General features: G+C 40.4%; 1 protein-coding gene across 1 annotated transcript in view; it reads left to right on the forward strand.

Annotated features, from left to right (window-relative positions):
- Positions 1 to 650: 650 nt before the first annotated feature.
- timm50 (translocase of inner mitochondrial membrane 50 homolog) overlaps positions 651 to 17,500 on the forward strand; it is a 32,887-nt gene continuing 16,037 nt past the window's right edge. The window contains exons 1-4 of the mRNA XM_079679655.1: positions 651 to 791; positions 5,477 to 5,508; positions 12,464 to 12,485; positions 15,591 to 15,649. Of these exons, the coding sequence (XP_079535781.1) occupies positions 752 to 791; positions 5,477 to 5,508; positions 12,464 to 12,485; positions 15,591 to 15,649 (153 nt within the window). The 5' untranslated portion in view covers positions 651 to 751. The remainder of the gene's footprint in view (positions 792 to 5,476; positions 5,509 to 12,463; positions 12,486 to 15,590; positions 15,650 to 17,500) is intronic.

Raw genomic sequence — 17,500 nt, forward strand, 5'->3', positions numbered from 1 at the left:
AGCGTTAGTCGCGTGCACTCACTGTATGTGCAAATTGTTCACTGTTTTTATTTGTTGTTATTGTCCCAGGGCCAGCGTCCTCCTGCACACCATTTAAAACAAAACAATTATATATATTTATAATATAAGTGATCTGTGTTTGACTCAAAGGTAGGGTAGTAAGAATTGAGAAACCAGCTTGAGTGAGCTAGAATTAGAAAGTTCGCAGCCCAAAAAAATTTGCACCTTCCTTCAGACTTCCTTACAGAGCCCCTCCTCCAACACACACGAACGTGCACATGACCAATGAGGGCACGAGATAAGTTTGTGCACAGATGGAAGGCTGACAGGCAGGTAGGCCATCCAGTTACTTTAGCCGGGCCGGCTCAGATGATTGGTCGTGCTTTTTACAGCACCACGGCTTCCACAGATGAAATGTTTTAATGGATTTATTGTCAAAGCATTTAATATATTCATTGCTCTCCGGATGTTAAGAGCATTCCATGGAATATAACAGCAAGGGTTTCTGAAGTGAATTACCTACCCCACCTTTGAGTATTAGGATGTAATCGGGTAGTATTCATCACCACTCATTTCAGGCTAAATCCCCTGCATTATCTTTGTTAAACACAATATTAATATATTCTAATATCTTGTTGTTGTTTAGGGCCAGCCTGGTGAGGGGGAGAAGGAGGGAGAACAGAAGCAAGAGAAGAAGCAGAATGACAACACGGCCTACGCTAAGAAGATAGTTCTTAGACTGGCGGCTTTAATGGGGGTCGGAGGAGCCGTGGGCATGATCTACCTGTTCGGTGAGTGTTACCTCCATACTGTGTATTTATAATACTGTGTTTACTGTGTATTTATAATACTGTGTTTACTGTGTATTTATAATACAGTGTGTACTGCAAAAAGTCTGTATCGTTTCACTCACTGGGGGGGGGGGCACGGTCCTTGGAAGATGCGGCGTTGTTTTTATTTTTTTCGTCACATGAACGAGCTTTGCTGACGCAAAAATAATCCCACCAGACTCCTTTGCCCCTCCAACAGAGGGATGTCCTTGTCCTTGTCCTTTTTCGTTATTTCAAGCGATAAAAACTCTCGATCTTCTCAATTTTTTTTGGATGCCCTCGGCTCGAGTTCCGGGGCGTTCCGAGCTGAATAAGAGCGTCAAATGACGGCAAGACCCCCCCCTGGTGGAAATGCTGTTTAGCAGCATATTTCAACACGATATCTAAGGTTTTGACATCTTCTTTGGGATACAGGTGATGTATTATGACATTGATACACAGTAGCACAATTAAATATTTTTAAAAAGTATAATGCAGTTATAATACAGAGGAGTGGTCGGGATGGTCTACCTCAGGGGCGCCCAACCAGTCGATCGTGATCACGGGGAGATTCCCAGTCGATCGCGAGATTTGTCTAAAAATAGAACAACAATATTCTGTTTTATCGTTAATGTCCTGTAACGTAATCTTCCTGTGCCAGAATAATGCACTTGAACGCATCAAAGCTTTGTGATTGGCCGGCGTGAACCCATGTGTCGGGGCGTGGCTGGTGGGCAGTGGTTCGCTGACGTTGTCCGTGGCAACAAGACCGCAATTATGGCAGAAGCAAAAAGCCCAAAATATATAATTTCACTCCGAGTGGGAGGATGATTATTTTTTTATCTGCTCCAATTCAAAGTCCATCTGTCGCATCTGCAATGCGAGCGTGGCTTTATCGGAGAAGGGTCATTTAGGAGCGGCATTTCAAAACAGTGCCCAAAAGCTACGAGACGGAATTCCCTCCTAATTCTGCCCTACGCTCTTCTGTTCGTTGCGTGTAACAGAGTTAAACACGTGAATACATAATAAGTTGTGAATTTTAAGAGATGAGATTGTTTCATTTCATATTTTAAGTGTTGTTTCCCGTGGGAACACCGTCCCGTTGCACGTCTTTTTTTACTTCCGGTATGTATTTTCCACCCTCCGGACTGGCCTGTCAGCTACCGATCTGTACTGGGCATGTGCGAGATGGTCCGCCATATTGGAGAACTCCGGACGGCAACCAGGAAGGACACTTCACACAGTGGCTTTTGGCAAAGCTGAAAAATAAAACTCGAGAGAGATGAGTTCTTGTTATTACAACGTGACTTCACTTTTATTTAACAACTCTTTTATTGGGTTCTTTTATTTGGGGTTAAGTACATTGTCAGAATAAGTGAGAAATTAATTTAACTTCTGTTAGACAGCGATCATACTGAATAAATATTTACTGTGAATGTATGCAAAAATGTATGGCATATGGCCATCTGGAGAATCACAGAACGGCCGGTCGTCAAGGGCCGGTCGTCAAGGGCCGGTCGTCAAGGGCCGGTCGTCAAGGGCCGACTCGATTCGCTGACGGCCGTCACCGCCCTTCATTTTTTATGTTTTTAAAAGGCATCATTGAAGTTGCACCGACAGAGGTCCGCCGTGTCCCCGCAGCGAGGCTCCCCCCCAGTTGACCAGTTCGCTAGCCCCCCAGCCCCCCTCTCTATTTGGACTGGTAGATATCGGCAGACTGGCAACTTTCAAAGTAGCTCTTGGTTCAAAAAAGTGGTCTACCTGTTCGAGTGTTTCCTCCATACTGTGTTTACTGTGTATTTATAATCTGTGTTTACTGTGTATTTATAATATTGTGTATTTATAATACTGTGTATTTTTCACAATAAGGACAGATGTATGTTGGATCATAGTCTACCACCAAAAGGTGTTTTTTCTAGTACACTATCATTTTTTAATGCATGCATCTGTGTCTCAAATAAGGACATTTCGGTGATTGAATTTGAGATGAATTGGCTTGAAAAGTATTTAAAATGTCGTTTTTAATTTGATGTTTGGGAAGGTGTTGGACCCCTGTAAATAGATGCAACCAGAAAAAACGTTTTAAGGGGAAACCGTTGTGAACCAGGGTCGTTGAATTTGCTTGGTTTTATTTTTTTTTGTGCAGGAAGAAAAATGGACATTATTTTATTTAACATCTCAAACTATGCCGAGTTAAATAAGTCTTTAAAATCTGCAAAGAGTTTTAATTGGAAGTTATTGGAAGCCCTGTAATTAGCAGCAGACAGAGGTGCAAAGTAACTAAGTACATTAACTCAAGTACTGTATTCAAGTACAATTTGCAAGACTTGTACTTGAGCATTTCCATGTTATGATATTTAGCACTTCTACTTATTTAATACCTTTTAGTTACTTTACAGATCTGGATGAATGATGTGAAATCTAATCAAGTGTTAAATCAGACTTTAGTTCCACCTGGAGTAAATCCACCAGCTACCCTGCAGTATACAAAGTCATTCAAACTAGCTGCACCTTTACCAGCTTTGAGACACTTATGATCAATTCATGATAAATCATATATATATATCTTATATGACAATCTGAAATGGACCAATCTGCACATGACTACTTTTACTGTCGCTACTTTCACTATATATTGATGATAATACTTTTCTACTTTCACTGAAGAACATTTTGAATGCAGGACTTTTACTGTAACACAGTATTCCTACACTCTGGTACTTCTACTTTTACTCAAGAACAAGATCTGAGTACTTCTACTTTTACTCAAGTACAAGATCTGAGTACTTCTACTTTTACTCAAGTACAAGATCTGAGTACTTCTACTTTTACTCAAGTACAAGATCTGAGTTCTTCTACTTTTACTCAAGAACAAGATCTGAGTACTTCTACTTTTACTCAAGTACAAGATCTGAGTACTTCTACTTTTACTAAGTACAAGATCTGAGTTCTTCTACTTTTACTCAAGAACAAGATCTGAGTACTTCTACTTTTACTCAAGTACAAGATCTGAATACTTCTACTTTTACTCAAGTACAAGATCTGAGTACTTCTACTTTCACTCAAGTACAAGATCTGAGTACTTCTACTTTTACTCAAGTACAAGATCTGAGTACTTCTCCTCTGGCTGCAGGGAACAAAATGTGATTGACAGATCCTTTGACCCCGCCCCCTCCCAACCGTCTCCACAGTGATGTTGTAAACAAGTGTTTTGATTGTCTATCCCCCTCTGCTTCCTGTGTGTAGGCCCCGCCCACAAAGGGGTGGGGCTAGCTGTCAGCGAGGAGTCACACTACAGAGAGACTCTTAATTCAGTTGTCAGGTAGAAAATATATGAAGGCAGTTTAACTTTGAGTTTTAACTTCTAGTGACCCATTTTTCCTGCAGTTTGGCTTTCAGTGAAGAGGACTTTAAGGATTTTATTGAGTTTTGGGGATTTTAGATTTTTAGTGACCTTAAAGTCAGTATGTTTTCCTGGGACGGAGGAAGCCTCGTTTGGATTTTCCTGCTTTTTATGTGACATCAGTGGATTACTGGGAATTGATGATTGATTATTTCCTCTGCTTGATGGACGGAGCAGTCGGTTTATTTTTCTACATTTCAGAAACTTCTTAGGATGCTTAGGAAGTTAAATATCACCCATTTTCTTTGTTGGATTACTCCCGCTTACTTTAACGTTTACTTTCTCTCCTCACCTCGCCCGTTTCATGGATTATTTCCGATGTGGATTAACTGAATGGGGATTATTGTTCTTTTGTTATTTGGGATTTATGAATGCCTCGGCTTTGTGATATTAATCCTTTAAAGTTGTAGTAGATTATGGATTATAACCTGGAAACAAAACAAATACATCAGCCTGTTTCTGATTGGTTCCCCTGCAGATAGGTTTGTGAAACACTGGTTTTTAATGATCATAGTTACAGGTGTTTTCTGTATCTCTCTGACCTTTCATGCAGGTGTTTATTAATGTGATCAAGCTAGAGAAATACTGAAGTGAGTTGCATGTAGAGTAGAGAGACTGAAAACAGCCTTATTGTTAAGGAAAAGTAAAAACATGTTGTCTTTTGTCTGTATATTATATTTGGGCTGCAACTATTGATTAATCTATTGACCACAGGAAAGCAGAACGTTATCGTATAAAAAGCTGGAAGATATTTAACCATTTGTTTATTTAATGTCTGAACTGTGTGCAATAGTTTTCTGTTGACCCCTCCCTCAGTCAGGTCATTGGTAACCCCTCAACTCAATCATAGGGTCTGATTGTGTCTGTAAATGCAAGGTGTGTTCAAACATCTGGGGCAAAAACCACCCAAAATTGCCAATTTTAATACAAATATCACAGTTTTTTTTTTATACATGACTGAGCATGGTTCCCCCCCTCATTTTAAATATCACATTTAACAAAGAAATGCCTCTAAATGTGGAACAATTGAATCACGAACTGTTTTATCAACGAGTAATTGATTTTGTTTGAGAGTGCCGTGTGTGTGGTTTAATGACAGCTGTCAGTAGCAGACCAGGAGCTCTGAAACGTTTTGATCTGTCGAAAATGTAGTTTTTGCGCCACGTGACTTTAGATATTGATCTCTAGAAACTTGTATGAGTTTAAATGTTTATTTTTACAACCCTTAACATTTATTTAATTAACTTTTGTCTTTCTTTTTTAGGCACCAACTCGCAAGACGATCAAGGAAACGTGGTGAGTGTTACTGACACTCTCTCTCTCTCTCTCTCTCTCTCTCTCTCTCTCTCTCTCTCTCTCTCTCTCTCTCTCTCTCTCTCTCTCTCTCTCTCTACAGGTGTGATTTTGCACAGTACCTGTCAGCGCCTGTGTTTCTTCCCGTCAGCACACTTTCGACATGTCTCTGTGAACTTCCTCCTGCTTTCCCCTTCTTTATCTGTGGTGTGTTTTGTTCCTCTTCCTGTTGTAAAGGACACACTTCTCAGGAATGTGTGTGAGTGAGGAAGCAGCACACTTATCTCTCCCGCCTTTGTTCCTCTGAGGTGCTGCAGCACACTCCTCATGTATCTGAGACATCAGGTCCGTCTGAGAGGAGCGTTTTGCACAGACTTCAAAGAGTTAATTGATCCTCCTGTGATCACTAACGACCTTCACTTCCCCTCCTCAAGTGCCGTCACCCAGCAGATACGATGCATTTGTAAAACTGCAGGAGTGATTAGTTTGTTTTTGTAGCTTAAACTAGAAAGTTAGCTTCTTAGTAGGGATGGGAATTTGAAAGCAAATGTATATTCGTGCATTTCAGTTTACCGAGACATATCCTATAAAAAAAAAAAAGTTGGGTAAAAAAAATATATTCCAAAAAAACAATTTCCACATTTTTTTTCAATAACTTTTGGAAATAAATAAATACATGTTCAAATAAGTGTAGAAACCAAGTCAAATTTGTCAAATGTATTGAACTGGTGATCACAGTTTGACAGCCTACAGCTTTCATGTGCGATTCACAATCAGCCAGCTGTAGAGAAGACCCTCTCAGCTGGAACGGAGGTTGTGGGTATAGCAAGGTATAGCATGTAGTCTGACCTCTACACCGCACTCACTAACCGGGTCGAAATATTTCCACACATTACTCCTTTTTGACGCCATGTCTGTTGTGCAGGACTCTTCTTAGAGTGTAAATAATTACCGGACTATGACTGGTCAAATATGTTGAATACCGGCAAAACTAAATCTCTCCTGTCAAAATGTCTATGTGCTTTGCCGCCACACACGGTTGCCAAGCAGCGCTTATTGTTGTTTAGGCTGGCCACTCATGTTTCGCGAGTGTTGACAGGGGCGGGGGAGCACGCTCATGAACTGTTAGCGCCGAACCTCGCAACGGCTGCGGAGCGCATTTGCGCCGCATTTGGGCCAAAGATGAGGTTTGAGTCTGCGTGATCTGCGTGTAGGGAGGGGACGCAGCCATACCATTGGCTAGAACTAGCTAGATCTGATGGGTTTGGACATAAACACAAGTGAAGTATAACCGGACGAGAGAGAGAGAGAGAGAGAGAGAGTGATCAGAACCTGCAGCTCTGCCCGCAGTGAGGGACCGGTGAGCAACACACACCTTTAGACCTGACACACGTAGCCATGGCCCTGGCGTATACATTGAATTATTCCATTTGATCATATGTAATCAACTTAGGCACCCCTCCCAAAAAAAACAATCATATTCTCAATAATTTCGAATATTCGATTAATCGTTCCCATCCCTACTTCTTAGCATCACACTGGGTATTAGACAAGGATTTAAATGTGATCTTACCATTGGTTGTTCTATATTGCAGAGAATAGTTTCTACGTTTTAGGACTCGTTACTTTAGTACTCTATGCTGAACAAGATAGGTAGGTAGGTAGGTAGGTAGGTGTAGGTAGGTAGGTAGGTAGGTAGGTAGGTAGGTAGGTAGGTAGGTAGGTAGGTAGGTAGGTAGTAGGTAGGTAGGTAGGTAGGTAGGTGGATAGGTAGGTAGGTAGGTAGGTAGGTAGGTGGATAGGTAGGTAGGTAGGTAGGTAGGTAGGTGGATAGATTAAACTTAGAGTTAGTCATTTATTATCCTCAGTGTGTCCAACAGTAAAGCTTCCTCTTTATGGAGCTGCCCTCTCAGACGGCTCTCTTCGGAGGTGTTCCCTCTTCAAAGGACACACTTCTCTCACATCACGAGATGTGTCGGGACGGCTTCCTGCTAAGTGTCTTTGTGTCTTTGTCACCCAGACTTTAAGCCGTGGAGCCGGGAAAAGAGATTTTTAGACTCTTAACTCGACGTCCTGCAGGAAAAGCAAGAGCATTCAGAGTTTCTGAACATAGAGATGAATGCTGTGCTGCAGTATCTTATCTTTCCAAGCACATTTACAACTCAAAGGTTTTACAAAGAAAAGCAAGAAGAAATAGTCTTAAGTGTATAAAACAGAAAAACCAGCTATATGCAATTATTTTAGTTTCAAACACTCACTTTATTATATTAATAAGCTTCAAATGAGTATCAATTTCTTATTTGGGGAAAAAACCCATTCAATAAGTTAAAGGGCTCAAAGATCAAAATATCTGAATTTTTTAACCCTTCAAGTCTTATTTTAAGCGAGCATGGAAGTGTTTATTTAGATATTAAATTGCTGCAAATCTACATTTTTCGAGAGGCTAAAACCACAATTTGGGATGTTTTTGTATAACTTAGTACCTAATTGAAGGATTATCAGAATACTTTTCAATTAGTGGACTTAGTCATTAGTTTCCTTGATAATTGTCTATTCTTTATTCATTTTTGCAAATTTCTGCTGCAACGATCTTGTTATTGACCTTTTTAAAATGCGTGCAGACTTTTGATTTAAAGGTTTATTCAGCAGGACGCAGTGCTCCGTTTATTTAAATACAAAAGTGCAAAGCATACATATATCTTATCCCTTGAAGTCAATACTGATGAAATAATTGTGATTGTTGGAATGCTTCCCACAAACACCAGATGTGTAACGAGGTGTTTCTGTGGAAAGATGGACGCTCTTCGTCTCGCTGCCTTCACTTCCTTACAGTCTGAGAGGATGGCCTTCTTCAAAGAGCTCACACACACACACACACACACACACACACACACACACACACACACACACACACACACTTATCTCACCTGTCCAGACGACACACTCCACACACACTTCTCTCACCTTTAGTCTCTTTGACACTTGTTAAACAGGAAGCTGGCGTGTGCCGCTGCTGTCTGGGAACTGTAGTAGGGAGAGAGAGAGGGAGAGAGAGAGAGGGGAGAGAGAGGGAGAGGGAGAGGGAGAGAGAGGAGAGAGAGAGAGAGGAGAGAGAGAGAGGGAGAGAGGGAGAGGGAGAGAGAGAGAGAGAGAGAGGGAGAGAGAGAAGAGAGAGAGAGGGAGAGAGAGAGGGAGAGAGAGAGGGAGAGAGAGAGAGAGAGAGAGGGAGAGAGAGAGAGAGAGAGAGAGGGAGGGAGAGAGAGAGAGAGGGAGAGAGAGAGGGAGAGAGGGAGAGAGAGAGGGAGAGAGAGAGAGAGGGAGAGAGAGGGAGAAGAGAGAGAGAGGGAGAGGGAGAGAGAGAGAGAGAGAGAGAGAGAGGAGAGAGAGAGAGAGAGAGAGGAGAGAGAGAGAGAGAGAGAGAGAGAGAGATGAGAGAGAGAGGAAGATAGAGAGATGAGAGAGAGAGAGAGAGAGGAGATGAGAGAGAGAGAATGAGAGGATAGAGAGGATGAGAGAGGAGAGAGAGAGAGAGAGAGAGAGAGAAATATATATTACTATTTATAAAGTGTCTTTTATCACAGTCAAGAGACTTAGTTCGTCTGTAAATGTAGAAAATGTCCGTCTTGTATTCCGTCTGCGCCGTGGCGTTCACAGCGATCACGGCCACTCTAGTCAATGCGTGCTATCCCACCAGGCGCGCCGCGTCAGAAATGTGTTAATTAGCAGGAAGTGGCACCTAAAGCAACGCTCCGCTTATTCAATGTTCAGGTAAAGCGTTGTTATTTATATCCGTAGGAGTTGCACTTTGATATATAGGAAAACCACCCTGTTTCTGAGGGAGTTTTAAGTCCGGGATAAAGTGTCTCAGTTCATGATATTTATTTGTATTCTTCTCCTGACGTTTTGTGGTCCATTTCAGGATAACGCTCCGTTAATTTCAAAATAAAGCTCTGTTAATTTCAGGATAAAGCTCTGTTAATTTCAAAATAAAGCTTTGTTAAAGCTCCGTTAATTTCAAAATAAAGCTCTGTTAATTTCAAAATAAAGCTCCGTTAATTTCAAAATAAAGCTCTGTTAATTTAAAAAATAAAGCTCTGTTAAAGCTCTGTTAATTTCAAGATAAATCTCTGTTAATTTCAAAATAAAGCTCTGTTAATTTCAAAATAAAGCTATGTTAAAGCTCCGTTAATTTCAAAATAAAGCTCCGTTAATTTTGGGATAAAACTCTGTTAATTTCAAAATAAAACTCCGTTAATTTCAAAATAAAGCTCCGTTAAGTTCAAGATAAAGTGTCTGAGTTAATGATCTTCATTTGTATTCTTCTCGTGACGTTTTGTGGTCGTGGGAACCGGAGCTCTTCCTCTCCTCCGAGATGCAGATATTGTAAAAGAAGTCTCTCTGTTTCTCCCGCTCTCACACATTATAAACCGTGAGGCTGTTTCCTGTTTCCAGCCAACAGGCCGACTTCAAAGCCCAGAGGCACACTCCCCCTAAAACTCCCCCCAGTCATAGGGCACATGCTCCGCGGTCTTCAGGAGGACACACTCCTCCAGCTAATTGTCTTTAAACTTCTTTTTTAAACGAGGCGCTGAAGTGAGAGGAAGGGAAGCTAGGACACACTTCTTAGGAAACAGTTAATTAGTTTTATTCGTTCGTATACCATTGTGCTTATATAATACTAATGCACTTTTCTTTACAGTCTGCCTGAATGTAATCATTGCGTAGGTGTGTAGTGTGATTCTGTGTAGTTTATTTATGGCATCCCGTTGGGTTTGACGTCATCTGAACAGGACATCGCGCGCTCACTGCTCGATAACGCGTGAAGGACCGTTTCCCCAGTTGTTAAACAACATCGTTATGGGGAAATGCAAGTCTGCGTCCACATGGTTGGAAGATAAGAAGGAAGGACAATCAATACTGTATATAGTCAATGTGAGGTAAAGTGTGTCGCCAAGGTAACCGGTTAGAACTCAAAGTGGGGATGAGGTCTTAAAATGTATGGAAAGGGTCCAAAGATCCAAAAATACTTAAAGATCCAAAAATACTTAAAAATCCAAAAATAGTTAAAGTTCCAAATATACCGTAAATTCCAAAAATACTTAAAGTTCCAAATATACTTAAAGTTCCAAATATACTTAGATCCAAAAATACCATAAATTCCAAAAATACTTAAAGTTCCAAAAATACTGCAAATGGTTGGAAGATAAGGAGGAAGGACAATCAATACTGTATATAGTCAATGTGAGGTAAAGTGTGTCGCCAAGGTAACCGGTTAGAACTCAAAGTGGAGATGAGGTCTTCAAATGTATGGAAAGGGTCCAAAGATCCAAAAATACTTAAAGATCCAAAAATACTTAAAAATCCAAAAATAGTTAAAGTTCCAAATATACCGTAAATTCCAAAAATACTTAAAGTTCCAAATATACTTAAAGTTCCAAATATACTTAGATCCAAAAATACCATAAATTCCAAAAATACTTAAAGTTCCAAAAATACTGCAAATGGTTGGAAGATAAGGAGGAAGGACAATCAATACTGTATATAGTCAATGTGAGGTAAAGTGTGTCGCCAAGGTAACCGGTTAGAACTCAAAGTGGAGATGAGGTCTTCAAATGTATGGAAAGGGTCCAAAGATCCAAAAATACTTAAAGATCCAAAAATACTTAAAGTTCCAAATATACCGTAAATTCCAAAAACACCGTAAATTCCAAATATACTTAGTCCCAAAAATACCATAAATTCCAAAAATACTTAAAGGTGGGGTAGGTAAGTTTGAGAAACCGGCTCGAGATACACTTTTTGTTATATTCCATGAAAGGCTCTTAACATCCCGATAGCAATGAATATCTGAAGTGCTTTGACAAAAAACCCATAAATAAATGTCATCTGTGGAAGTGGCGATGAGGTCTTAAAATGTGTGGAAAGGGTCTTAAAAAAGGTCTTGCATTTGACTTCAGGATTCCTGCATACACTCTGCTACATTCGTTCTTTAACCATTGTGTTTATATGTTGATAAGGAAGATCATCTATCAAATCGAAGGTTTTATTGGGATATGTTGAACTACGAAGGGATGTGTTTTTTAAGCGTGGTATGAAATTGGTATTGAGAATTGTAGAATGTCACTGGTTTTGATTCCTTGGTAATGTGTCGTTCCTAATTTAACTGTAAAGTAATACGACTTTGCATTCTACCTATGAGTGCAATAAAAAGATACGGCCCGGGACATGATTATATCTCAAAGTCCAAGGTGATGACTTCAAATGAAATCAAACGTAGTTTAACACTCATGGTGCAAAGTCAGTTGAAAATAACAGACGTAGTGAACAGCATGATAACATATTGTATATAAGTATCTCAGTTTGTAGTTTTGAGCATTCATCATGTTTTTATAACTTTTAGTCTCTGCAGAAGTTATTATATATTTGGTCTGTCTGGTCAATTCAAATGCATATTTTAGCCACCAGGGGGCGCCACACACTGCACTTTGAGCTTAATCTGCCTCTCCTCTGCTCCTGCATCTTCTTCCTCTCTTTACTCTCCCTAGGTCCTTCATTCATGTTTCCTCCCCTCTTCCTCTTCCTCCCTCCTCTTCCTCCTCTTCCTCTTCCTCTTCCTCCCTCCTACCTCCTTTACTTCATCTGGTTTTCACATATGTTGTTTTTATTGATGTGTTAATATGTTATGCTTCTTCTTCTCCTTCTTCCCGTCCTACTTAATATTTATTCTTCCTCATATTTTCTCCACCTCTTCTCCCTCTTGACAATAATAGATTACATTTCTTCTCCACTTGCTCTTCGTCCTCCTCGTCCTCCTCGTCCTATATATTATCAACCAGTCCTCCGTTGTATAAGTGTGCCACATGTTTATCCGTCAATACTTAGTTTTGTCCACTGATTGGTTGATTGGTTGACTGCAGTTGGTACACATGTTTAATCTCTGTTTTCATCTCTCCTGCAGATTCCAGATGAGTTTGACAGAGGTGAGTGTAAACACTGGTGTGTGTGTGTGTGTGTGCGCCTCTGGGCTTGTGGTAGTGTTGGTCCACATTCTTCTTGGTTTCCGTCATTGCTTTCATGAAGGGAACTGTTCTTGTAAATTGAAATCTGCAGAAAAACCTGTTTTGTTTTTTTGTACGACTCGATTGTGTGTCTGGAAGATATTGAATTTGTCCAAAAAAACAACATGTGTGTGTGTGTTCTGATTTATGTGGTGGCGTTGCTCCACATTGTTCTTCTGGTTTTCTTTCATTAACGGAACTTTTCTTGTAAATTGAAGAATGTTCAATTCTGCAGAAAAACGTTAAGGATTTTTTTTTGTACGACTCGATTTTGAAATTTAATTTGTCCAAAAAAACAACCAGGCAGATGCTTTTCTTCAGTACATGTGCTCGCTGTGATGACGTGTGTGTGTGTGTGTTCCCCGCCTCGGTCCAGATGAGTCCTCCATTATCTTTCTCTGAACATGTGTGTTTTTATTGACTCCCTGGCAGCGAGGTGTTGGTGTCAGTGTGTGTTTGAACGATGGATCACTCTGTGGAGACTGTGTGTGTGTGTGTGTGTGTGTGTGTGTGTGTGTGTGTGTGTGTGTGTGTGTGTGTGTGTGTGTGTGTGTGTGTGTGTGTGTGTGTGTGTGTGTGTGTGTGTGTGTGTGTGTGTGTGTGTGTGTGTGTGTGTGTGTGAGTGTGTGTGTGTGTGTGTGTGTGTGTGTGTGTGTGTGTGTGTCACACTTTGAAACAGTTACTTCATTTGGATAAGCGTCTCAGTTTGACCTGTAACTCTTTATTTGTGCGAGTCTGTACATCCGTCTTCTCCAACCTTTGCTCCACCGTGATCTATCTTTACCTGCCCCATCTGCTCTCACACACACACTCTCTCTCTCTCTCTCTCTCTCTCTCTCTCCACACGTGTGAAAGCGTCAGCGCGTCACCACAGCAGATGGCGTCGCTTCCTGCTTCAGCACGCTGCTATGAACTCTGGGGATTGAGTCCCATGGAGCAGAGGGCACTAGCTTCAGCGTGTGTGTGTGTGTGTAGAGAAAGAGAGAGGGACGCGTGCATGTGATAGAGAGGCAGGCAGAGTGTGTGTGAATTACTGTGTGTCTTGCTTTTGTCCTGTGTGCTGTGATGAGCCCCGCGGCCCCATGGGAAATGGAGTCTTCATTATTAGTCATTAGCACGTTGACAGCTGTGGGTGTTATTAGCGCCACGTGGCTATCGCTAGGTTATCTACGGGTTGGATCAGCTCGACCAATCAAACTCGGCAAGCTTTGACGTGAAGTGGTTTTGTTAGCGTCAGTTAGTGTAGTTGTATTACTCAATTACTTTTATTTAATTCGAGGAAGTCCATATTTAGGCCTCTTAAATGTCCTTTTGAGCAGGATGAACGCATGCATTTTTGATTTGATCTATTAGAAAAGTGTAAAACAATTAAAAAAATGATAATGAAACGAGAGAATTATGATTAAGCAGTAATCGAATTGACAAACGAAAATATTATTGACTTACAAATTGCATGGGATACCAGGTTAAACATCACGTCTTTAAAGTCTTATTGAACCTAATAACAATTGTATGTAATGTGAAAGCAAGAAATAAGATCAAAAATACAACTAAAAACACAAAATATCTTGTTTTAAATCCTCCTGCGTTGTGTTTTTTGCACCAAACACTATAAATTGTGAGTAATCGGCCTTAATATGTGCCGTCAGTCTGAGGAACATTGATTTCTTTCGGCGTGGCTTGGTGCTATTCAAGGTCAGACAGATGTAATCAGCTGTTAGTGACGCAGCCTCCTCAGGGAGTTGTAGTTTTTAGGACCCATTAAGGCTACAGATGGAAGGGATCTAAGCACTTCAGATTTAATGGTTTTGTTCAAGGCTTTCATTGTGATTTCTTCATAGCTACAGCGTGGTTATGTCAATGAAAATCTGAGGTCAGAGGCTCCTCCCACAAAGCAAGACAATAACACAGATCAAATAGTGCGAGTAAGTAGAAATATAATAAAGTAGAAATAGTGCAGAATAATCTATATACAAGTAATTGGAATATTGCAAGTGTTTCCCATACATTGATTTTATTGTGGCGGGCCGCCATAATAAATATCGTCCGCCACAAATTGATCTCATAAAAAAAAAAAAAATTATATTATAATTTTTTTTTTATATATAATTTTTTTTTTTGGGTGGTCAGTGAGGACCAGTGAGGATACTGAGATGGGCTGATGATCGGAAGGTTGCGAGTTCAAATCCTGCCTGGAACACCACTACTAGTGTGCCCTTGAGCAAGGCACTTAGCCCTCGGTTACTCCAGGGAGAATGTCCCTGTAATTGGTCATTGTAAGATCCTCAACTCCGGTGTGTTTCACTCATTAACAACGAAACACAGAGCAACAAGAACGTTGTTGGGGGTGGGGGTTGCGGTGCGGTGCCCCCACAAATAGAATCAAATTCTGTGGGAAACACTGTTTTGATATAAGTTGCAAACAGATGAATGTTCTTTCAGAAGTTCAGGTGTTTTTATTTAGCTACTCCCTACCTTATCCTATTGTTGTTATTGTTATTTATGTCAACGCTTACCGGTCCTATCCTGTGTGTATTTCCCTAATAAACGGATTATTTTACTATTTACTTAATTCTCTTCAATTCAACCTGAAAATGCAGACGTATTATTTACATATTTCTGGTTTAATCAGCGATATTGTGTTTAATTTTGTGTTTGTTTATTATTTAGCTATTTATCCTATTGTTGTTGTTGTTATTTATGGGAATTCTTACCTGTGTGAAGCCTGAATTTCCCTAATGAAGGTGTATCTTATTTAATTTTATATAATGTTATACTTCCTTAATTATCTTCAATTCAACCTGCAAATCCAGACAGATTTTTTTACGTATTTCTGGTGCAACGGGTTCAAAGTTGGTGCTTGGACACATTTAGATTAATAGACTCCAGTAATGTGGATATAGTGACTTCAGTAAATAGAGATGATACAATATATACTTTGACTGTAATGCAGCCTTTAAAGCCTTGCCTTCACACTTTGGGTCTGAGTGAGTGAATGGATGATGAACTCTCTGTCCTCTCCCTCAGAGCCTCCTGTGGTGCAGCAGCTGAAGAGAACATTCAAATTCTTCCAGGACTACAGACAGGTGAGTGGACCACAGATTAAAACACATTCTGATTTTATACTGATTTCGACCTAAAAAAAAGGTGAATTAATTGCATTGAAATATCAGGTATAACTTCTTATGTTCAAACAAGTATATTTTATTTTCTATTCTAAATGGAAACAACAAAATTAATTTATTGCAAAATTATTTCTAAAAACTGCTTGTGTAAAGTGTATTATAACAACACATTCAATTTGAATTGTTTTTAATAATAATAATAATAATAATACAATCAATTAAAACGTTATTTAATAGCAGGGTGTCCGCGGGGTCTTAAAAAGTATTAAAAGTTGATAAATCAATTTAGCGGAAATTAAGGCTATTAAAAAGTATTAAACGGCATTTTCCAAGGTATTAAGAAGGTTCAAAGCAACGACAACATGAAACACCCTTTAATTTACTGAGACGACATGTCGGGAAACCCCCCAAGGCGGCCCCATGCATAGCGCGCCGTAAAATGCGGCTTCTTATTTTAAGTTTCGTTGCCTTGCTCCTTTCTGTGTAGGGGGGGGGGGCACTAAACGACTACGGTAACGGTAACGGTTCCCAAGGTGGGTAGACTGGCATACGCAACGCTCTGGGGGTCCAACGGCTCCGTGTGTGCCCTATATGATCATTTTCTGATAACGATGAAATAGCCCGCCTCCCTCTCCCCGCGTCTCCTGTCTGCTGCTGGGCTGTCAGAAGAGCGGGAGGAAAAGAGAGGCAGTCACCGTTTATTAAATATTATTATATTATTATACAGAGAACAGAGTCGTTATCAATTTTGTTTTAAAGCTCAATAAATAACAAAGAAGACCTCTGACCGGCACTTTTCTAATTTTGTACGGAAGATTTAAACTTTAACGGACATGTTGACCGGCGGAACATTTTTTTTTACGGAAACTGCCGCACGGTCCCCTCGTTCCTTGGAAAAGGCGGAGAGGTGGGTGTTTTTCATCTGCTGGTGGACTACCTGAGCGATACAGCAGGAGAACACGCCGTCCACCGCGGAGAATAAACAGAAGGGCAACCATGGCAACCATGCTCCGGGGTCTTCTTCGCTGCTTTTGGTGTATTTTGTGGCGGCAGCAGCGCCACTTACAGGCCTGACATATGTACTACATCGTTTCCAGCATTTCCAGCGGTCTCGTGTGAACGGACACGTTAATGAATCGAATGCGTGTGAACGGAAGACTTTTTTGCGCTTGCGTATGCGTTTTACCGTGTGGGGCCGGGGTCTAAGCCAAACTATATCCGGTCACAGAGATCTGCTATTTTAAAGTAAAGTCAACACATATAGACCCTAAATATAGTCTATATTAAGAACGAGAAAAGTCTTAACATCCTTTTTTGTAAACATATGACAAATGTGTGAGGGTGATGACGTCAGAGCATCGTCCTATGTGCCAGGGCTTAGCCCCGGATAGCCCCAGCCCAATTTAACCCCTGGGTATTTGTGAGGGAGCTCCTATTTGGCATTACCCCGCTGAAGCTCACCAAAGTTTAACATATTTCATAGTTCAAAGTTTTGTCAATTGTTTTGTTTATTGGTCAAATACTGGTTTCTAATGGTTTCTGAGGAGTTTTACTGGAATGAAAGAGCACAGAGTACAGAAGCAACAAAGCAGCATACTGCATTAAACCTGACCTTCACAGAGAGGTTGAAGTTCATGTGGAGAGAAGGCTTCAGTAGTCTGTCTGCACTCTGTTTAGTTTTGCTATCTTACAATCAATATAGTCAAGTGAGGTAAAGTGTGTAGCCAATGTAACCGGTTAGAACTCAAAGTTGCGATGAGGTCTTAAAATGCATGGAAAGGGTCTTAAAAAAGGTCTTAAAAGGGATTACAT

This window comes from Notothenia rossii, assembly GCF_949606895.1.
Source record: "Notothenia rossii genome assembly, chromosome: 4".
Lineage (NCBI taxonomy): Eukaryota > Metazoa > Chordata > Actinopteri > Perciformes > Nototheniidae > Notothenia > Notothenia rossii.